Raw genomic sequence first — 23319 nt, 5'->3', positions numbered from 1 at the left:
AGCACCGCCCCCTCCTTCATGACAAAGAAATATTTGGGGCAACACAGAGAAAACTGCCCCGGAACTAGTCCCAGCTCTGCCATTAACAGACCATGGGACCCACGTCAGCTCAGCTCTCTGGGCCTCAGTTTCTGCATCTGTACTATGGGGACAGTAAGCCCTGTCCTGCTGCTTCACGCAGTGCCAAGGACCCGAGAGGAATCATGTTTGGGAGAATGGGGCTGGGAGGTAGGGGTGGCCCTTGTTCTTTGAAAAGAACACAGTCCATCTTCAGGCAAATTTGGGGTCACGACAACTTGGTTCATTTACCAAGATAGTTGCGTGTTGGCCATTTCCAGGACAGATGACTTCTAGGAAGGCTCCAGTCTTCGTGTGGAAGTAACTAGTTATACCCACTCTTGGTCATTAATGCCATGTGGCATCTGTGAGTCCCCACGGTGATCCTGGGAGGTAAGCAGTGCTGGAGTTGTTAACACATTTCACAGCCAAGAAAACCAAGGTCAGTGAACTTCTTCCAGGCCACACAGCAACCCCTAGACTCTCGGCCCAAAGATCTTCCCTGTAGTGGGGGCCCACCAAGCTGTCCATGGGGCTTCAGCATTTCACTCTGTAAAATGGGGAGAGTTGTGAGGAGTCCGCCTTCTCAGGCAGGAGAGGGATCGCTTTTCTAGAAGATGGCCAGGTTTTGTTTTTTCTAATCTAGAACCTGCTCTGCTTGATTGTGTTCCTCAAAGGCATGCTTTCCAGAAAAGCATGTTCCCAGAGGGAACATCCCTCTGGGACACTTGGTTACAGACCAGGTTGACCTTGAATATGGGAGCAGCCAGAAAAGCAAGCTTGGAGCCCAAACTTTCAAACTTTGTTTACTGACCTCTCTCTCTTTGGCTGGAAAAACATTCAGCAGCCTTGACCACACAGTCACGTGCAGAATTAAGTGGCCAAGTATCACGTCGTCTAGACAAGTAGATTTTACGAGTCCAATTAAGTCCTGCCAATCAAAAATAGTCATGCTTAATAAGTGGATATATTTAGAATCTGTTATTATCTGGTCCTCAGGGGGAAACCTCAGCTCTTATTTCATAGACTTAATTTCAAACAGAGCTCTGTTAACTCCTACTTCAGACCTTAGTTCTCTCCTGATGGCTCAGAGCGGAGGGTGGGAAGCGGGCAGGAGAATAACTGACAATAAGAAGCCATGTAAGCCTTGTGTCGCCTGAACCTCCAGGTCCATCCCTCTCAACAATCTTAAGCCAGAAAATAAGCAATGATCTTCTTTGGCTCACGTTGCCAAGGGTGGGAAGCTGCTGGGAGAGCAGGGCTCCAGAAAGGTCTCTTCACTCCCAATGTGTCATGTGTCCCTGTGCCCCTCGGGGTCTGGAAGACACCAGGGATGTGTGAGCCATGGCACCTCCTGCCAGGACAGCACAGCTGTGCCTGGGAGCTTCTGGGTCACTGTCAGCACCAGGACCTGAGCAGAGCAGGCAGGTGGTGGCTGAGTGAGGGGCTGGCACCTAAAGCCTAAGGGGTCCAGACATGCCAGAGGCAGGTGGTGCTGAAGGGAAACAATGCCCACTTTAAGGATTTTGCTTCCTGTCTGCACTAAGGCTCTGGCTGTCTACTGGTGGGCCAGGGATAAGGGATAGAGGGGATTTGGGGGCACTCTAAGGGGAGGGCTGGGGCCATCCAGACTGCAGTGGGATTCTCCCTGGACTCGAGGGATGATGGCACTCCTGGGGCTTGGCCAGGCCAGGAGGAAGTAGTTGCTCTTTCTCTAGAAATCCGTGTGCATGTAAGCAACATGCATTAATTCCCAATGGGTGCATCACAAGTCAGCACAAAGTAGATGGCTTCCCAAAACAGAAGTTTACCCTCTCACAGTTCTGGAGGCCAGACCTCCAGAATCGGGGTGTCGGTGGGCTCTGGTCCATCTAAAGGATCTAGGAGAAATCGTCCTTACTTATTCCAGCTTCTGGTGGCCCCAGGCATTCTTTGGCTGGTGGCAGCTTCACTCCTAGCACTGTCTCCATTTCACATGGCTTCTTCTCCCAGGGTCTCTCCTCTGTGTGTCTCCTGTAAGGACACATCACTGAATTGAGGGCCCACCTGGGTAATTCAAGATGACCTCCTCTTGAGATCTTTACCTACAATTGCAAAAACCCTTTTCCCAAATAAGGTCACAAAGACAGAGGCTCAAGGGCCAGTTGGGTGGCCGCCCTTGGCTACTCTTTAGCCCATCTGGCTGCCTCTCCCCACCAACCCCCAAGCAAAGACTTGGAACCTCAGGGGACAGCCATGAACACTGTACAATGTGCCCCAGCCCCTGGGTCCCCAGCTGAAAGACTGTCACATGAGGTGAAGAATGAGGCCCCCCAGAGGTAATGGCAGTCGGCCAAGACCCCAAATCATCCTTCCTCTGCCCAAATGATCCTTATTATCACCCTCCGACCATCTGGCAAGCTCATATTCATCCATTAAGATCCAGCTGAAGCACACCTCCTCCAGGACGTCTGCCCTGCCCTCTCCTTGCAGGGACAGCTTCCATCCCATTTGCTGCTGGACCCATATGGTCTTCATCTCTGTGTCTCCTGGCCAGGCCTGGCCAGGCCACAGCGTCCCTCTCCCTCTCCCAGGGGAACGAAGGTCTGAGCCTGAGGAAGATCTGCAGGGGCTACCCCTCCAGGATTCCCTCCACCCTCCCTACCCCAACCTCCCCTCAACACAGCCCTGCAGATTCCATCCTTTGCCAGGAAGGAGAACCTCCTCTAGCATCTTCACTTGTCTTCTTCTCCTTCCCAGGTTGGTTGTTGGCGCCCCACTGGAAACCAACGGCCACCAGAAGACAGGAGACGTGTACAAGTGTCCAGCAACTCAAGGGAACTGCACCAAGCTCAACCTGGGTAATGTGGGCTGTCCACAAGGAGGCCAACCGTCGTCCAGAGCGAGGCAGGCCCTGAAGCACGTCCCTGCCCCCAGTCATACTGGTTTCTCGCAGCTGCCCTAGGAGCTGACCCAGCTGGTATTGCTGCCCCCATTTTACAGATGAGGAAGCTGAGGCCAGAGAGAGAAAGCAACTTTCTCACAGTCACACAGCTTGTCAGGAGCTCACCAGCATTCACACCCAGGTCTTCAGTGTCCCAGGCCATGGCTCTTTCTACCTCATCCATGGCCCTTCAACTCAGGGGAGCAGGAACACCTCCTTTTTTTTTTCCTGACTTTGAAATAACAATGGCCAACATTCATATGTCTTCCAAAAAGTTTGTTTGAATTTTTCTGTAACATCTTATGGAAAACCCCAAGCGAACTTTTTGGCCACCCCAATATGTGTTCACCTAATGCCAGGCACTGGTTTAAGCACTTTTGGGTATTTTTGACTCATTAAATCCCCACAACAACAATATGAGATTTAATCATCAACAACAGCCGGTGGAAGTGAGGGGACCTGCCTGGGGTCAGCTAATAAGCAGCAAGTCCAGGACTATGACCCAGGCAGTCTGCAGCCACCCTTTAACCTTTAATTGCGCAGCACTGCTCTTCTGAAATGATGACTCTGTTCCTCCCTGCAGAGCCCGGGGGCTCAGGGCAGAGGCTGTGCACAGCCTCAAGGGCTCCCAGTCTATGCGTCCACACCCCATGTGTGCATGCAGGTCACTAAGGCACACACACCACTTCTCTAAAGCATTTCTGCTTTGTCCTAAAGATCTGACAGTGGCCAGGCCTTGGGCTGAGGTCCCACGTGGGATAAGCCATGATTCTAGGACTGACCTCCCCCGGGGTAGGGCTCTTGGCCTCCAGCTCTTCCAGGAGGGGAGCCTCCATCCTAGAGGACGGGACTGGGGCCCTCTGGGGAGGCTGTGGGGGGAGCCGGGCCTGGTGGGGAAATGGCAGAGCTTCAGGAGATAAGCAGATGGATGAAAAGGCTACATCAAAGAGAAAGCCCCAGAATCCAGATCCCTCGGGCAGCCAGCTGTCCCAGCACACAGCACTCAATGTCATGCTGGCCTCATCTATGACAGCATGGTAGGTGGGAAGTTCAGACCCCAGCACAGCCGTGACCCAGGCTTCATGAGGAAACGGTCCAGGGCGGGCAAGAGTCAGGCTGGCAGCTCATGGATCCCGGTCATCATCACCCTGAGAGCCCAGGCTCCTTAAGAGGCCAAGCTGGAGTCTCCTAGCTGTACAGTTTCCTCACTGTGTCTAGGGGGGGCCCATATGCTCTTTCTGAGCCAACGTTCACTCATGTGTGATCCTAGGATCCACTTCTGGTCTAATATGTCCCCCAGCCTCTCATGAGCACCTAGTGTATGCCAACCATGATGCCAGTTAATGGGGATACAGCAGGAATAAGGGGCCAAGGGCTCTGCTGGAAAGGCATGGTAAGTGAGGAGACAAACTAGAAAGCAGGGCCATCCCAGGTGAGGAGAGATATTGTGTGATGAGCCAGGGCTTGTGATAAGAGAGGCTGGGTGGGGAGGAGGTAGGAAGCGGGTTCTCCTTGGCAAGAGCACTGGGGTGGGGTGGTCGAAGAAGCCTTCCCTGAGAAGGTAAATTTTGAGCAGACATCCGATGATGAGTCAGTCCAGCAGGACCAGAGCATTCCAGGCAGAGGAGAAGCAAGTGCAAAGGTCCTAGAACAAATGAACTTGCTCTGTTGGAGAATGGAAAGAAGTACTGTGTGGCTCATGCAGAGGGAGCGTTGGGAGGCCTGTGCACAAGCCTGGAGTCTGGGCCACCGAGAAAACCCCCCTGGTCCAGGTGGGAACCAGACACGTGAATCCATCATTTAATAGTTTTCTCTACTGCTGTGGTTTCCAGCGTGGACCTGATTTTCCTCCAAAGAAGGAGGAGCCTGAACTGGCAAAGGCAGACATGAAGCCATCAGACCCTGGAACTGGGGCTTAACGTGGGAGGCAGAGGGCAGCGAACAGTGTGGAGGCCAAGGGAAAATACTAGTCCGGGAGTACCTCACTTGAGTTTTTTTTCCTCCCAATGAGGAGGCAGGAGGACCATCTGCTGGTTTGTCCTTATCCACACAGTGGAAAACGCAAAGCAAGAAACCTGAGTTCTGGGTTTTCCTTTGGCAGCTCCAAGCTGCGATCCCCACTGAGCCAGGAATGTTCTCTCCTTTTTCTCCAGGGAAGCGAATGTCAGTCACTCACACCTCAGTGTTGCAGAGTCTACTTACCTCCGGCACTTTCTTCCCAAAGCCTGGATGAAGTCAGGGTTTTCATGAGGGGCAGTTGCTCAGGGAGGGAATGTGATTCTGGAAGGCAGGCCCTATCTGAGGAGGAACTTGTGCCCCAGCCCCTCACACAGACCCCCTGAGAAAGAGGTTAGTCTCCCTTGATCACAGAGAGGGAGTTAGCGACTGCGTCAAATCCACGATTAGCAGAAGCTGGGCTCCAATCCGAGGCTCTTACTCCAACACGAGGGTCTTCCCCACCATGGCATCTGCATCTGGGCCCACAGTTTCATGAAGGACTTTAGTCATTGAGGCAAGGAAGGGAGAGAGGCGGCGGGGTCAGGACGGGGCACCCCTTAAATAAATGAAGAGCAGAATTCTCTAAGTCCCTGAGGGGAGAAAGTGGCCCAGCTGGGGCCTGGAGCTTCCTCTCCAGATTCCTCACTCCCTACCTCTGCCACCACGGCCCTGCAGGCAGATGGGGAGACTCAGGATGTGTAACATTGGCTATCCTGGATTCAAGTCCCTGTGCTATCGTTTACCAGTGATTGACATTATATTAATGGAAGTCACCACCCCTTGCGTGGGCTTCTCAGGTGGCTCAGTGGTAAAGAATCCACCTGCCAATCCAGGATACACTCAGGGTTCAGTTCCTGAGTCAAGAAGATGCCCTGGAGAAGGGAATGGCTACCCACTCCAGTATTCTTGCCTGAAGAATTCCATGGACAGTGGGGCCTGGTGGACTACAATCCAAGGGGTCGCAAAGAGTCAGATGCAACTCAGCAACTAAACAACAACAAAACCCCTCTGCACACCTTGACTTTCCCTCTATGAAATGGAAATGGTGGCCCCTGGAACACCCAGGATCAAGAGGGGGTCCTGGGAGGGTGGGGGCGGGCGGCACTTTGTAAGTGATAAAGCATCAGAGAAGCACCAGGGTTATTAGTATGATTTTTCTCTCTAGTTTGTTTGGACAGAAAAAACAGAAAACAATCCCAGGCACTGGTAGCACAGCCAAGAGGGGCTGGATTTCAAAAGGAACCTTACTACAAACTGCAGGAAACCAAGGGTAAAAACAACAAGCACAGCTGCCCTGTCCCCAGCCCCCAGAGCCGTCGGCCGTCTGAAGTTCTGGCCTCTGCCCGTGCCTGGGCCCAGGTCCTGCTGGCCTGGGCCCCAGAGGTTTGGCCAACTCTTCACACTTCCAATCGCCAGCAGAGCTAAATGTTCTTAGAGATCACACCCCTCCCCTCAAGCACAGAAAACATCTAGGCTCTGTTCACAGCACATAAGGACTGCTTGCTAGGGCTTAGCAAAATGCCCAACTCACTTTCCCCTAAACTCTACCCAACTCCCAGGTGCCTGCACACACACACACACACAGAGGGGAATTCAAACACATCTTTCCCTTCAGTGGCCTGAGATAATGATCTGGTAAAACCTTCCCCAATGTAATTGACTCAGTAATATTAATCTGCCACGACCCTCTCCCTCCACCCAGTCAGCTGATAATCCTTCGCCTGAATATTCCTCTGGGGACCAGCCACAGAAGGACATTCTTGGGCAAGACCTTGGACCTCTAGAAGGCTCTTGTTAAGTTGGCTATTTGTTCCCTGTGAGAAAGAATTGGTTATCTTGTGTCAGTTTATCAGCTGAGCAGAGGGCTGGACCCTGAGGTAGCTGGACAGGGACTGGTCAGTGTTGATGGCAGGTTGGCGTGAAGAAAAATGTGGAAGAGATGCTGCATAGAGGAGCCAGAGGAGCCAGCCTCGGTGGGGTGCCCGGGTATGTTTGGGGTGGGACACAGAGAAATGGCTGGAGGAGGGAACGCTCTGGATTAGGAGATGGAAAGCCCTGTCATGTTCTTCCTGTGTGACTCTGGGCAGCTTGCTTGGCCTCTCTGTGCTTCATATTCCTCATTTCACACCGAGTTGAGAGGAAGTAATCAGACGACCTTCAGGCAAGGCCTTGGTAAACCGTGAAGGGCTCACTGATCTGCAGACAAGTGAGGGGTCCAGAGGGGCAGGCGGAATGGGAGAGGATCCTGCTTGCCTCTGCCTTGGGCCCCTCTGGCGGCCAGCGGCAGCAGCAGATGCTGGGCGGACGGCGGGCGGGAGGGACTGCAGGCTGAGCCTCTCCATTCCACCCCAGGAAGGGTCACCCTGTCCAACGTGTCCGAGAGGAAAGACAACATGCGTCTCGGCCTGAGCCTGGCCACCAACCCCAAGGACAACAGCTTCCTGGTAAGAGCCGCCCCCCGGCCCTCTTTCTAATCCCCAGCCCTTCCGGCCCACACAGGCCCTCTGCTCGGGGCCGCAAGGGACACGGGGTGGCTGAACATGCCTGCCCCCCAGACCACCTGTCCCTGCACACCCCAGGAGCAGCCCCTCCTCCAGCTTCCTGCCTGTGCCATTCTGCCGACTGCACCCTAAACTTTTTCAGGGGACAATTCAGACAAGAAAAAGGATTGAGACCTTTTGTGTACATTCCCTTTGGAGGTCGGGGGGACCATGGAGCAGACAGCCTAAAAAGGAACAGGGATATTAACAGATTATTAACAGTCCAATAGGGTGTGGGGGGCTATCTTGTTCTTTGGGGAGCCCAATGTCCAAGGCAGAGGCCAAATCACCGCTCCAGAATTGATGAGTTAGGACACACCACACACCCTGAGAAGACTTGGAGTGGAAGTCATAAATGAGTGAATGCAGAGTTTCTACAACAGAGGGGCAGGCCACCTGAACTGCACGGGGGATCAGACGGGAAGGTTTCCTGGAGAATGTTTCTGTTTTGTTTTTAAAGAAGAAACTAGTCTTAGCAAGGCAGAAAAAGGAAGGAGTACTTGGGCTGAGGAGGTAGAGATATTCATTCATTTAAACTATTTTTTGAGTTCTTACAATGAACTGAGCCTGATGCTGGGTACTGGGGATTCAGCAGTCTGCAGAACTCCCTGCCCTCCTGAAGCTTCCATTCTGTTTGGGGGCATGATGATAACAAATGAGTAATATGAGCATGCTGTTGGGACAGAAAGTCGGCAGCGCTAGGTGCTGGGAGCTCTCTGCACCCACCCAGGCACGCATATGCCAGCTTTGCACACGGTGGGCGGGTGTGGGTGGCCTGATTGATTGACACTGCCCGCCCCTTGCCCCCACATTCGAGTAAACCACCATGAATGTGGGTGATGCTGGGACTGATGGCTCCTAGAAACAGCTGCAAGAGAAGATTTCAGAGAAAAATTACCCCGAAAAGCCCAATAAAATGCACCACTCATTTTAAGATAGGAAAGCTAGTATCACTCTCTGCTCTCACCCATCAGTCCGTTTCTGTTGACAAATGAGACACCAGGGCAGTCAGATGACTGAGATGCTCAGAGATTTGACAGGAGCATAGTGGCTCTACCAGGGAAAGTCCCGAGGTGCCTCGGTATATGGTCAGCCCACAGCCCTCATCATCGCCAACCAAAGGCAACAGGACCCCTGGTCCTGTCCACACATACTTGTCAGGGGCTTTGGTCTGACACCCTTCTCCATCTGAGACTCCTTGTCATACCCTATCAGCTTGATTTCACTGACTTCACAAGATGGAATGAAGGTCCAAGAGGGAAGGTGTGACACAACCCCTGGGGCCTCTCTGGGGAGGTTAAGACCCTAGTTTGTAAATACCAACCTTTGTTAACTCATTCACTCATCCATTCATCCATTTACTCATCAGCCCATCCCCCAACCAAATGTCCGTCCCTCTATTCATTTATCCATCCATCCATTCATTCAGCTACCCATCTGTCTGCACATCAGTCTACCCCCTCATCCTCCCATCTAACCATACATCCCTTCCCACATCCATCCACCATCCATCCATGCACCCATCCATCCATCCTCCACTCATTTATCCATCATCTATCCATCCATCCATCATGCTTCTAATCCCTCCAGCCATTATCCATTACCTACTCTCCCATTATTCATTCTCCCCCACTTCCAGAAATAACTTGCAGAAGCTTCAACAAAAGACACAGATAAAACAAAACCTTTAAAATCTGAGTTAAAAAAGAAAGCTAATTAAATAAAGGCATTGGAAGTGGAACAATTATTCTTCCACATCAAAAGAAATAACAGCATGAAATTTAGTCTTGAGTTCCCCAGCAGCAGGACAAAAATGAAGACAGAAGCTGGGCTTTGGTTTTCAATATCTCGCAGAGGGACTCATCATTCAGTCTTTAAACGAGAGGCTGACATCGATGTTTTGGTAACAAATTTCAGAGAAAGAGCAGAAACACACTTTTTCTTTTCCCTAGTAAGAGCCAGGGGCATGTTGTCGGACTCTGTCCTGGAAGTTTGCCCAGTAATGACCTTCAGGTGACCTCTTCAGGAAGACCTTTGAAAGGTTCCCTCCCATGGATGACAAGGTTTTCCTGCCTCCTGTGTGGTGGGAGGGGTGGACAAGCAGGGGAAAGAGAGTCACACCCTGGATGATGGGGTGGAGAAGGGGACCCTTGAAAATACAACAACAGCAGACTCCAAGGTTAGTTAGTCTCCTTTCCACCTGAAACCAAGGGAACTGGTACATGTTACCGCAAGAGAGATTAGGATACCAGCACTCGGAGGATTCTGTCTTGTGTCTTGGAGGGTGGGGCTGGACCAAAGGCTGTTGGGCCCAGACCCTCCCTGCGGCCCCCACTGACTGGGGGTCCATACTGTGCTCCACAGGCCTGCAGCCCACTCTGGTCGCACGAGTGTGGGAGTTCCTACTACACCACAGGGATGTGTTCACGGGTCAACTCCAACTTCAGGTTCTCCAAGACCGTGGCCCCCGCTCTCCAAAGTAAGTGGCTTCCAATCTGTAGACTCAGGCTGAGCAACCGGCAGTCCCTGGGAGGCCCCGGGCTCTGACCTCCATCCCATGGCTACAAAGCAGAACTTGGGCTCTAGCCCCGCCCAGCTCCGGCTCTCTGGGTAACGTCTGGGGTCACAATCCTGGCCCAGCCTCCCCTACATAGTGATGGTGGGGGAGTTAAGGTTATGAAGACCATCCTGACAGCCAGAGAGGCTCTTTGCAAACCCGAGTGAGGAAGAGATGGCCCGGTTGCCATGCACAGCAGGCAGGCTGTGCAGTGCACAAATCTGGGGACGTGTACTAACTGCAGTGTGAACGGTGCCCTCTGATGTTACGCAGTGAAGCTGCCCTGTAGGTGCAGGGCCAAGGAGAACAGAAGTGTTCCTGGTAATAGTCCCATCTAATCCGTGTTCCTGGACGTGAGGAAGCGCTGCCCAGCTTTCCCGGGGCCTCATGGAACACAAACCTCCCACTCTCTCCACACCTGCCAGGAAAGTCTGGGACGTCAAGTGCAGACCTTGCCTCTGGCTTGGCTCCGAGCCTCACTATTTCCTGTGGGCTAAATACCATTGCCCAACAGCTGCGGCCTGCTTTATTGAGGGTGAGGGGATCAGCTCCTCTGGCTAAAGGCAGCCTCCCTCCGAACAACAGCGCCCAGTCAGAGACAGAAGGTGGTGCGTGGAGGAGGGGGGAGGAAGGGTCAGTCCCACTGGGGCTGCAAAGTGATCCTCTTGCGGTTGATGAGGTGGCTTCAATTCTGTTCTCACACAACATCAGTGGGAGAGCAGAGGCAGCGGCTGGGCTGGGAGGAGGGCTGCAGCAGATCACGTGAGGTGTGCCTCCCACCCTGGAGCTACTTTTCCCTCTGGGTTCAGCCTCCCAGAACCTCCTCCTCCTCACCCCGCTGACCATCAGATCAGATCCCAGAACATTACCCCTTGCCCCCGCCACCTCTGCCGACACCACGGAGGATCTAACTCAGCAGGTCTAGGATGAGGACCCAGGTACGTGTACACACATGCGTGCACTTCTGTTCAGAAGCGTGTTCAGCATGTTTAAAAACCACACATCTAAAGCAAGGCTCTTCCCAAGGTGTCTTGAAAAAAATTTTGTAATCTTAAGAAAAAAATCATTACTAATAAATGCATTCTAATAAAAAAAACTGGCTTTAAAAGAAACCTGGTCCCTACCAGTAGATTAGAAACCCCCCCCAATCAAGGCGTTTCTGTCTCGCATCCTTGCGGCTGCCGGCACCACGCAGCACCCCAGCACATGCTGGATCCACAGGTGTGGGGCCGCGGAGCACTGGAGAAGACAAAGTTATCGGCACCATCAGCCTGGAGGCGTTGGGCCGTCACAGGCTACATGTAGCATGCAGACGAGACGAGAGCCATCCGCACAGCTTCTCCTAAAGCAGAGGCAACCCTGAGCATCCGAGCCACCCAGAGCCTCTAAAGTGCTCTCCCAATCACAGAGCCTGAGACAGGCTCCTGGGCCCAAACCCACCACCTTGCCCTCCTGGAGCACTGCGGTCAACGTGCTGCACCTCCACGATGCAGGAGTTACTGGAGTGGCTGACTCACAAAGCCCCCCCTCCCCCCGCTGTATTGCTATAAAGTAGATTTATTTGAAAATAGTGTGAAAATCCTCCAGTGAAAATAAGCAGGTGCCCAGTATTTCAATGTGGTATAGTTTAGTATATATCATACCAGATTCATGATATCTTATTTCAGAGTAACTCCAGCTGTTTCACAAACAGAAATCAATTCCTTAGATGTTAAAAGACGCTTTTTCCATTTGTTATGGTACCAAGGTTTCATTATTCATTCTGTTGCTATTATTCATTTTAATTTGGTATTCATATTACAAGAATATAGAGAAACTTTCAGACTCAAAGCAGGGACCAAGGCACAAGAGCTTGACCTGATGATGTCATTACCACATTAACAAACTGGTTTGGTTAAAAAAATAACACAAGGATCAGCTAAGATTCTTGAGTTCAGCTGGGGAAGCATCACCTTGTTAATTCCTCGTAGCAATCCTCTGCTATCATTATGCCTCTTTTACAGAAGTGAAACCGATGCCAAGTTGTTAAGTAACTTGCCCAAGGTCAAAGCCAGAGGTCAAACAGTCTGATGCCAGATTCCACATTACTAGCCATTACACCATGCCTCCCTCCTAAGAAGTGAAGCCCATTCATTCGAGCTGAAAGTGGTAAATGCCAGCCTGCCCATTACTGTAAAATACACAATAATGAATTACTGATTTGGGCAGTGTTGGCTGCCTCCCAAACAAGGACTAGCAGATGGTGGTCAGTTCCTGATGAGGAGCAGAGGCATTCTGGCTTAACTGATGCTGTTTAGACAGCCAGCTCAGAGCCGTGGAGCAGCGTCAGGAATTCCTGGGCTCCTCTCTCACGTGGCCCAAATAAGTGTTCAGCCTGAAGACGGCTCCCAGACCAGGCTTCCTTGGACAATCATTCAGGGAACCCAAGATTTTCAGACACTGGCTCCTGGGGTAGCTGTGACCATGTCCTCACTTCCCAGGGTGCCAGACCTACATGGACATCGTCATTGTCCTGGACGGCTCCAACAGCATCTACCCCTGGGTGGAGGTTCAGCACTTCCTCATCAACATCCTGAAGAAGTTTTACATTGGCCCCGGGCAGATCCAGGTGAGCAGGGCTGGGACTCTTTCCTCCTCCAAACAGGGCCCCCCATACCCATGGCAGATGCTGCCCTGAGGTGTGGGGGAGTGTCTTTGCATGCACTAGAAAGATGTAGGCGAAAGGGCCAGCCACAGGGCCCTGCAGCCCAAGACACCCATCTCCACTGGGCACATCAAGGGACAGTCTGGGACATCATTGGGTGGGTCAACCACTGTCCTCTGGGATGGACACCATCTATTAACAAAAACTTTGATCAGCCAGAGAGTGAGAAGGCAGCAGAATCCTGCTGGGTGAGGCAGGGGGAGAATTAGACACTTTGATCTTGGAGAAGAGACTGGGGAAGTAGTCCAAGCTGCCAGCACATATTTGAAATGCTGCCTAGCCAGTGAGGGGAGAGGTTTATTCAGTATTGTCTTGGCAGGCCAAATGAGGACCAGTGACTAGAATGACAAGGTGGCAGATTTCAAGTCATCTAAGAAATTATTTCTCTAATAGTTTTATTTATTTATTTTTGGCTGTGCTGGGTCTTCGTTGCCATGCAGGCTTCTCTCTAGCTGCAGCAAGTGGGGGGCTACTCTAGTAAGAGTACGCAGGCTCCGTGGCCTGTGGATCTTCCCAGAGCAGGGATCAAACCCATGTCTTCTGCATTGACAGGCAGACTCTCTACAACTGAGCCATTAGGAAGGCCCTAAGAAATTGTTTTGTAGCAAGCAAAGCTGTTAAAAAGGGAGTGGGCTTTCTCATGAAGTGATGAGTTCCCTACCCCGGGAGATCATCTTTTAGAGTGTGCCAGGTGAAAATTCAGCATTCGGAAATGCACCTTTACCAAATAAACTCTATGGGCTCATCCAACGATAATATTTGTTCATTCTAGTCCTGCTGCAGGTAGGTTTATGTTTATTCTTTTAAGATTTTGTTTCTTTTAAGGATATTAATATTTGAGGCTAATTAATATTTCAGACTTCTCTTCCAAAATATAATGAATCTTAGCTCCAGATTTTGGTGAACAATGCCATAGCCCATCCTCCCACACTGTTTCTAAGATTTTAGATTTCAATTCTATGCTCAACTTTTGTCTTTTTAAGTAAGAAACTTAATCTGCTGGATCTTTTAGATCAGTCTCCTCTTGCCATAGGCACCTCCCACTTGTCTCACCAAGCCAGCCATTTGTTCCCAGGACTTTGCAGAACCTGCTTCCCTTTGGCTTAATCCCTCTCCCTTTGGAAGGTCCCCAGGCCTCCTCACTCCTGAGCAGTCCCAGAGAGATGACTCCAGGAGGCCTCATCACCAAAGGGCCAGCCTTCGGGGTCAAGACATTCTGCTGCCCCTCCTTTTCCTCGCAGGTTGGAGTTGTGCAGTACGGAGAAGACGTGGTACACGAATTTCACCTCAATGACTACAGGTCCGTGAAGGACGTGGTGGAAGCTGCCAGCCACATTGAGCAGAGAGGGGGAACGGAAACCCGGACAGCGTTCGGAATTGAATTTGCTCGGTAAAAAAAAAAAAAAAATTATTTTTCTAGATCTTATATACTGTTTTAGTTATCTATTACTGCCCCTCAAAATTTAGTATCTGAAGAGACAATAATTAATCCCTCAAAGTACTGGGCATCGGCTGGGCTCAGCCGTCAGTTCTCCTTGGGTTCTCTCATGTGGTTGAAGTCTGGTGTTAGCTGGGGCTGTTGTCATCTGAAGGTTCAACTGGACTGGTCATCCAGAATGGCACACTCACGAGGCTGGCAGTGGAGACTGGCCGTGGGCTGGGAGTTCAGCTGAGGCTGGCAATCTGAGCCCCTGTGCGTGGGCATGCGGCTTGACACTCTCACTTTATGGCAGTCAGCCTTTGAGAGGAAGCTTTCCAAGGGACCCAGGCAGGAACTCCAAGACTGCCTGTGACCTAGCTGCAGAAGCCCCAGAATATAACGTCTGCCATAGTTTTCTTTTGGCTATACCACACAGAATGTGAGATCTTAGTTCCTTGGCTGGGGATTGAACCCCTGCCTCCTGCAGTGGAAGCATGGAGTCTTAACCACTGGACTACCAGGGAATTCCCTGCCATAGTCTACAATTGAGCAAGTCCCTAAGGCCAGCTCAGGTTCAAGGAGCAGAGAATTTAATTTCCCTCCTTGATGGAGGAATGGCAAGGTCACATCACAGAAGAGCCTTTGGGGGACAGGGGATATTTTTGCAGCCAACTTAGGGAAATATCTTCTACCGCTGAGACCCTTTCAAAAGTGTGTGGGTCACATGAGGACAGAATCTTCTTGTGGGGTATTTTTCATCAGTGGAATGTGAGTAACAGAGTCAAATCTAACATCTGAGATACAGAGCCATGAGGCTGGTTCTTTAAACGTGACACAAGAACTCACGGTGATAATGAATGTTATTTATAGCCATCCAGATAGCTACGTGCTTATTCCAGTGACCCTGCCATTGCTCAGAACACTGTACTCACCCGCACTGGAACCAGTGAATGATTTTAAAGTCAGTTTCCCCAGATCTTTCCAGCTGTAGCCTAAACTCCCAAGATGACTGTGTCCAAGGCATTGAGATTTAAATGTATAAATTTTACATGAGCTCGGCTGTGTTCATTGAGACCACAGTCCTATTACCTTATAATCCCCCCTCAACCACGGTTAGTCAATGTGTTTAGCAGAATTCCACAATGTGGGAGCTATTTAGTAGTGACATGATTTCGTGTGGTCAAAGAGTAAGTTTTTTCCAACCTCACGACTCTTTATGATTATACGCTCTACCAGCGTATTTCTGTTTGCTGATAAAACTTGCTCACGCTTTTTCCCTAAATGAGCATCTCTGTTTGTAAAGATGGCTCTTACTCACCCTCCTGAGAAACTGGTCCTTGTTGCTGTTTTGTCTTCATGGGGGTGAGCCCCTGAGACCCCTGAGTAGGCCCTTGTGAAGTGGCCAGGGGAGAACTGAGGAAGCCCACACCCACTGAGCTATCAGTGAGAAGCTGACTGCCTGCCCGTGGGGTGGAGCCCACTGTTTCCATCTCATTTCGCAGCCCATCTCCCCCAGGTTAAGTGTAAGTGTGCGACTCACCTAGTGACTTGAAGCATCGTGACTCACAAGCACCGCTGGGGTGTGCAACCTGCATCTCAAGTGAACTTTCAAATCTGCTCTGCCTGGCCAAGTCTGCGGCCCAAATTACAGCTGGCCCCTTTTAAAGTCAAAGGTTTTCTTTCCTCACTCAGCTATTCATAGTGCATTTTTTTCTGTGCACCTACTAAACTAAAAGATCCAGGCCATGGACTTGAGGGTTTATAAAAATGGTAACTCGTGAGCCCAGGCTTGATAGGGAAGCTCTGATAAGTGTCAGCCTAACTCAGTGAGGGTGAGAAAGGGAAGGCTCCAGGGGAGGGTCTTGGGAGGACTGCCAGGATTGGGGGACATCTGACCTGTACCAGGAAGATGCCAGGATGCCAGCAGGGAGAGGTAGAGAAGACATTCTGCCCCAGTAAGAACAGAGGAGAAGGAAAGTGAAGGAACATTTATGTTCAGAGCTTTGCTCTGAGCAGTTTGTGTTGGGGGGATAGTAAGCCCTGAAGGTGCAAAGAAGGTTTGGAACTAGATTATGAGAGTGGTACTGTTGTAGCCAAAGCAAGTGTGAGTGGCCAGTGAAGGTTCTTAAGGACAAGAATGTCCTCATCAGGCGTCCACATGAAGGTGGCTCTGGCCACGTGTGGCTTTAGGGGAGGGGGCGGGACAGCACTGTGATGCCACCTCTGTTCATGCAACACTTTTGTTGAGCATCTACTATATGCCTCATGCAGTTTTAGGTACTCAGGATGAATCAGTGAACAAAACAGATAAATGTCCTGCTTTCGTGAAGCTGAGGGTGAGGCGAACAATAAGCAAAAAAAAAAAAAAAAAAAATAGTACGCTAGAAAACACAAGATATGGCGGAAGAATGTTCTTGTTTAGTCGCTAAGTTATGTTCGACCCTTTGCAACCCCATCAACTGTAGATCATCAGGCTCCTCTGTCCATGGGATTATCCCAGCAAGAATACTAGAATGGGTTGCCATTTTCTTCTCCAGGGTATCTTCCTGACCCAGGGATTGAATCTGTGTCTCCTGCATCATCAGCATGTGAATTCTTTATCACTGAGCCACTGGCAAGCTGGGGTGGGGATGAGGGGTGGGAAATACAGCCTGGTGAAGGCAGCCAAGCAAGTTGGAGATGGCAGGTATTCAATCAGCATTAACAGGGAAGTCAGGGAAGGCTTCACTGAGAACTAACATTTGAGTGGAGACTTGAAGGAGGTGAGCAAGTTGGCCAGCGGGGTGCCGAGTGGAGGAAGTTCCAAGAGGGAGAAGCTCCAATAAAGGCCCTAAGACAAGAATGTGCCTGGTGGTCCTGGGATCAGGGAAGATTCCAGCAGGAGGAGGGGTCAGAAGGGTCACTGAGGGTTTGGCGAGCCACTGTCAGGACCTGGGAGAAATGGGAGCCAGGACAGGATTTGAGCAGAAAGGAGACATGCTACGACCTGCTTTCTCCACCTGGTCACCCTGGCTTCCAGGTTCACGGAACCTATCATGAGCATAAAGCTCTCACTGCTGTCCAGGAAGTTACAGTCTCATTTACAAAGCAACGAACCCACTTTTACACAGTACAAATTCACAATGTTAAATCCGATGACTCATGCCAATATTTACGCAATTACAGATTCATACAGATATTCACACCATTCCACTCTATGGAAATATAATCCTGAAATGTCCTTGGCTCTATATGTAATAGAATCTGTGTTTCCCTGCATATTTTTTTCTCCTGAAGTGTTGTTCCTGGACCTGGCCCTCCAAGAAGGTCTGGGAGCATATTGAGTCTCCTCTGAGGGGCTCGCAGACTCCGTCCACTGAGTTGGGCTTAAGCCCAAAATATTCTCTATATTTTGTCCTGTCAAGTGTGCTTCAGTCCACGCCTCATACTAAAATTAGAGGGTTTTTTTTTTTTAAGCCGGCATATCCAGAATATCATAGAATTTCTCAGAGAGTGGCAGATGCTCCATTTCTCTTAACTGGTAGCTTGAAAATTGCTCTGAACTAATTTATTCTAACTTTTGTGAATTTCTCAGCATCTAAATCATGCATGTCAGCTCATCAGCTTGCCATGTAACAAAAGATACCTCTGGTAACTAACACCCTGAAGCCTGGAGGTGGAATTTAACCTGGCATCATGGTGCTTAAATCTGTGGGTCAGACCCGTGAGGATTTACTGCAGTGCCTAAGGATAACATTTGTTTTTAGTTCCTTATTGGAAAATTCAGAACCTCACGGTCTGAAGGAGAGTTGGCCATACAGGCACCAAAAGCTAGTGATGGTTCAGGAGCCAATTTTTTCTGCTTCATAGATGGGTCGCCAGCTTCGAGAGTCTGTCCACAGCATGCCAGCCCCCAGGGCCCTGGCTGCACTGCCCAGCAGGCAGGCCAAGCACCTGCTCTGGCCACTGAAAACAAAATTAAAAGCAAGAAAGAAGAATATTTGTCATAGAATTTGATATTTAATAGTCCCCAAAATAGAATCAAAGTGGTTCTCCTGGGGAAAATCTTTGTCACGCTTCATCACACACTTTTGCTTGGATGTTGAATTGCTCTGGCTCATCACCTTTTCAGATCTTAGGGAAGTGGTTCTCAAACCCCCGTGTTCATTAGAACTGTTGGAAAATTCCGGTACCCTGGCTACACTCCGGAGATTCTGATTCCATGAGTCTAGGTGGGGCCTGGCATCGTTTTTATTTTAATTCCCCAGGTGATTCTAATGTGCGCTGGGGTTTTTGAACCATGAAATTAGGGCCTCTAAAGGTCTCCACCTGACCCTGAACTCCCCTCCCAGAACCACCCCCTCCCTTCTGCTTGCCCAAAGCAGCATGATCAGGACTTGAGAGGGGTTTTTTAAAGTCACTTTTTAAAGACAAGCAGATTTGAATGTTGCTCAATTTCATAAAAAGAAATGAAATCGTGCCATTATTTGCAGAGACGTGGATGGACCTAGAGTCTGTCATACAGAATGAAGTAAGTCAGAAAGAGAAAAACAAATACATATTAATGCATATATGTATGTGGAATCTAGGAAAAATGGCATAGATTAACTTATTTGCAAAGCAGAAATAGACACACAGACGTAGAGAACAAATGTATGGATAACGGGGGAAGAGGAGGCGGGATGGATTAGGAGATGAGGATTAATAGATACACACTATTGATACTATGTCTAAAATAGATAACTAATGAGAACCTACTGTATGGCACAAGGGATGTTCTGTGGTGACCTAAACAGAAAGGAAACCCAAAAGAGAGGGGATATATGTATACCTATGTGTATATGTATACATACATGTATATGTGTATATATATGTATACCAAAGGACCAAACCCTGATCTCTCACATTGCAGGCGGATTTTTTTTACCAGCTGAGCCACAAGGGAAGCCCACAGAATGTATACATATAGCTGATTCAATTTGCTGTATAGCAGCAACTAAACAACATTGTAAAGAAACTATACTCCAATAAAATTAAAAAAAAATTTTTAATAAATATAAAGACAAGCAGATTTAAGACCCATCTGAGCAGCCAGCAGACAAGTAGTCTGGGTGTCTCAATCCAGCTTCTTCTTTGATTTGAGGTTCCAACAGCTGTAGAGTTGCCCAGGGAGCTTAGCCCTGGCTCCTGTGGCCACGCCTCTGCAGGAGTTTGGGGGGTTGCCCCATCCCCACTTCCCTCTGTGACCCTCCTCTGTGCTCGGGTTCCAGCTCAGAGGCTTTCCAGAAGGGCGGAAGGAAAGGGGCCAAGAAGGTGATGATTGTCATCACAGATGGAGAGTCCCACGACAGCCCAGACCTAGAGAAGGTGATCCAACAAAGCGAAAGGGACAATGTGACCAGATACGCCGTGGCTGTGAGTCCTGTCCCACCCATCCTGCCCCTGCCTACTTTCTAGAGGCTTTGCCATCAACCCCCCTGGGGACTCTGTTGGGTGGGGGAGTGTCTTCTGGCCAGTGAACTACACATCCGGGCCCTCAAATGGGCCTGTCCTTGTTACGTCTTCACAACAGCTGTGGGTTTTTTCTTCCCTCCATTGCTGGGCAGGCTCTGAAGCCTCAGAAACTGGAAAACACCTCCAAGCCTCCCAACCCCCAGCACCCTACCTTAGAGCAGTTGCTCCAGCCTGCCCTGGGTGTTGGGGGGAAGTCTGTGCCATGTCCTGTCTGTTGCCCCTGCCCCCCGTTCCCTGGCAGGTCCTGGGCTACTACAACCGCAGGGGGATCAACCCAGAAGCTTTTCTGAACGAAATCAAATACATCGCCAGTGACCCCGATGACAAACACTTCTTCAACGTCACGGATGAGGCAGCCCTGAAGGACATTGTTGACGCCCTGGGGGACAGGATCTTCAGCTTGGAAGGTGAGCACTGCTTCCTGAGAGGCGCTCATGTTCCTGGGCTCCTGGCAGGCGAAGCCCACGTGAGCAAAATCCAGCCCCACAGGGACTTCCCTGATGGTCCAGTGGTAAAGACTTCACCTTCCAATGCAGGGTTCCATCCCTGATCCGGGAGCTAAGTCCTGGCCAAAAAACCAGAATGTAAACAACAGAAGTAACAAATTCAATAAAGACTTTTTTAAATGGTCCACATTAAAAAAAAAAAAAAAATCCAGCCCCACAGGATGAGAGGGTTTAGAAGTCCTCCCTTCCTGATAAACCCCAGCGCTCCCATGCTGGATGTGAGGCTCCACACTTTCCAAACAGCCTTGAAGTCTGGTTTTGCTGATAAGCTCCTCCTTTTACCATGGAGGTAACTGCAGTTCGGAGGAACTAAATGACTTGCCAGAGCTCCCACCACTTGGGAAGGAATTGGGGTTTGAATGAGGTTTGCCAGATATAGCAAATATAAAATACAACATTTGTGGCAGACATACTAAAAAACCATTCACTGTTTGTCTGAAATTCAAACTTAACTGAGCATCCCGTATTTTATCTGGCAGCCCGAGTTGAGCCCAGCTGAGCCCGACTCCACAGCCTGAAACACTTACTCCCCGAGTCCTGCCACCTCCCACCGCACCGTTTTGCAAGGTTTCCTCAGACTGTCTCGCTCCTTTTGATTCAAACTCCAGTTTTGATTTGTGCAGGGCTCCTTTGCACCATATATTGCTGTAGGGGGGACCTTGCCATACTGGGTTTTCTTTACCATACGGGAGGAGCGTCAAAAGAAAGAGAAGGCAGCATAGCATCCCAGAGCCCGAGCAGCCTGCTCTGCATGGGAAATGATGAGCTACAGACATGGGAAAAGAGAAAAACTAGCCCTCAAAAACGATGATAAAGGAACAGAGAGTAGGGACCTGAGTTTGACCCTTACCCTAGAATTAAACATAGATCAGTGAATTTATTCTCAAAATGGTTGCTTTGTGTGATGAGAACATTGTCTACATCGACACGTTGGAGCCCCTCTGCGGGGAGGAGCTTTTGACACACATGGGATTCCTTGTGCAAATCTGCAGGGGTGACAATTCTTCCTCCTAAGGGTCGATTTACAATTTGGGAACCATCCAGAGGCATCTGGAACCGAATCTGGCGAATAGTAGGAATGAACAAAGTGGGAAATTCCATTTCTTGCCAACAATGTAGATGATTTCTTTCCATGCACTTTTCTGGATCTTTCCCCTATGTTGACACTCTCATAGTAGGCGTGCGCTGTAATATAAGGTGTTCCAATCCCTTTTCAGCAGGGTTGCTAATAATAAACCCACATGGCCACCTGGAAGGGGCCTGCTGTTGGGGTGGATGAGCTGGACTCAGACCTGGGGCCCTGTCTCACCTCACTAAAAGTGCTTCCAGGTCACAGATGCTGGGGACTGAGCTGCAGACATGTCTGGCGCTAAGAAGTCATGCATGCAGCTGACATCTTTCGGTCCCTCTGTTTTAGGCACGAACAAGAACGAAACCTCCTTCGGGCTGGAGATGTCACAGACGGGCTTTTCCTCTCATGTGGTGGAGGTAAGGATGGGTTTAGAGCTGCCCTCCCACCCTCTTACTCCTCTTAGCTCCCTAGGCCATTATCCTGCCATTCCTGGGCTGTCTCTCATCCCCCTTGCTCTCTTTCTTGGGGTCTCTCTGCCTCTCGTCTCTGTGGCTAGAAGAGGGACATCAAGACCATCAATTTACAATTAGCTGTCTCAAGCCCTCTCTGTGCAGGGTGCTGGTGGGGACATGTCCCCCAGGACCAAAGGTCCAGTTCGGTCCACAGAGCCTTGTGCAAAAACTAGGCCAGAGTGGCAAAACCCATTGCCTGGGCTCTAACTGTGCCCTGCATGCCTGAGGCAGCCTGTGTGTGAGGGCCCAGCCCTGTGTCCCTGTGGGCAGAAGTCCCAGATGTGCTCCAGCAGGTGGCCCACAGGGGCCTCTCCGCGTGCGGGCTCGGCGTCACGTTGCAGGGGTCCCAAGCAGACCCGTGGTGTCACCAGCGTCGGGCTAGGTCTGGGGCACATGCTTCACCTGGTTCTGATTCTCAGGATGGGGCTGAAACCTCACAGGATTGCCAGAGGGACATATGCATGCATGCTCAGTCGCCCAGTCGTGTCCTGCCAGGCTCCTCTGTCCGTGGAATTTTCCAGGCAAGGATACTGGAGTGGGTTGCAATTTCCTATGCTAGTGGATCTTCCCAACCCAGGGACTGAACCCACGTCTCCTGAGTCTCCCACATTGGCAGGCGAATTCTTTGCCACTCAGCCACCTGGGAAGCCTGCTAGCAGGGCAGAGGAGTCCATAGCTGTGAGCACGCTTTACTTCTAAAGCCGTTTGGAGGCAGAGCCCTGCCTGAGAGTACCTGTGGGGAAAGCCCGTGTTGCTGGTATCAGCACACGCCCCTGTGAGCACACTCCGGGCTGACAGGTGCCCTGGGTTTGTGCGTGTGCTCTGCCCAGCTGGGCCCATGGGAAGGGGCCACACCTCCCAATCTGCCAGAAAAGGCCCATCCGTCCATTCCACTTCCACATCACTTTCATTAACCCCCTGAATTCTCCCCACTCCTCTGTGAGGTGAACGTGCCAGGGTTCCTTATTCCCAGTTTCCAGGTAAAGAAGCCACGTCCCGGGAAGGCCGAGTGATCTGCTGCAGTGACACAAGTGAGAGAAATATTAGCCTCATGCTTTCCCCCAACACGGAGCAGCTGTTCCATGAGAGTGGGTGGAATCTGAGGGGGCGCTGAGTCAGAGATCCCAGATCGGAGGGGAGAGGGATGGATGCCCAGCACACAGCGGGCAGATGGACGGAAATGCAGCTCACGCTCAGCGTTTCCTGAGCTGCATCTGGACTATCTCGTGCCCATTGAATACAGCAAGATATAAATATTACTGCTCTATATTGACAGTAGTCGTGCAAAATATGTACCGAGCACTTTAATTTTTTTTCAGAAAATTTCTGTGCCTCATTCATGCTCAAAAACAGCCCTGCAGAGTCGGCAAATGGTAATAGTTGTCCCATTTTAGGTGGTCACATTAGCAAATCTTTTCAATGCCTTTTCTGTGCTGGGCCCTGTGCTCTATCCCAGGAGGAACAGAGGCAAGAGCCCTGACCTCAGGAAGCTCCCAGTCTGAGGGTAAGGGGCTGCATATCAGGAGGGTCAAGGGCA

General features: G+C 50.4%; 1 protein-coding gene across 1 annotated transcript in view; it reads left to right on the top strand.

Annotated features, from left to right (window-relative positions):
- The window catches only part of ITGA11 (integrin subunit alpha 11), a 132136-nt gene that overhangs the window by 61450 nt on the left and 47367 nt on the right, over nucleotides 1–23319 (top strand). The window contains exons 3-10 of the mRNA XM_055536822.1: nucleotides 2797–2897; nucleotides 7331–7422; nucleotides 9883–9997; nucleotides 12556–12683; nucleotides 14021–14169; nucleotides 19449–19593; nucleotides 19934–20099; nucleotides 21616–21686. Of these exons, the coding sequence (XP_055392797.1) occupies nucleotides 2797–2897; nucleotides 7331–7422; nucleotides 9883–9997; nucleotides 12556–12683; nucleotides 14021–14169; nucleotides 19449–19593; nucleotides 19934–20099; nucleotides 21616–21686 (967 nt within the window). The remainder of the gene's footprint in view (nucleotides 1–2796; nucleotides 2898–7330; nucleotides 7423–9882; nucleotides 9998–12555; nucleotides 12684–14020; nucleotides 14170–19448; nucleotides 19594–19933; nucleotides 20100–21615; nucleotides 21687–23319) is intronic.

Source organism: Bubalus kerabau, chromosome 10 (genome assembly GCF_029407905.1).
Source record: "Bubalus kerabau isolate K-KA32 ecotype Philippines breed swamp buffalo chromosome 10, PCC_UOA_SB_1v2, whole genome shotgun sequence".
In the NCBI taxonomy this organism is placed as follows: Eukaryota; Metazoa; Chordata; class Mammalia; order Artiodactyla; family Bovidae; genus Bubalus; species Bubalus kerabau.
Note: the sequence above shows the minus strand (reverse complement) of the source record. Positions and strands in the feature narration are given on the sequence as shown.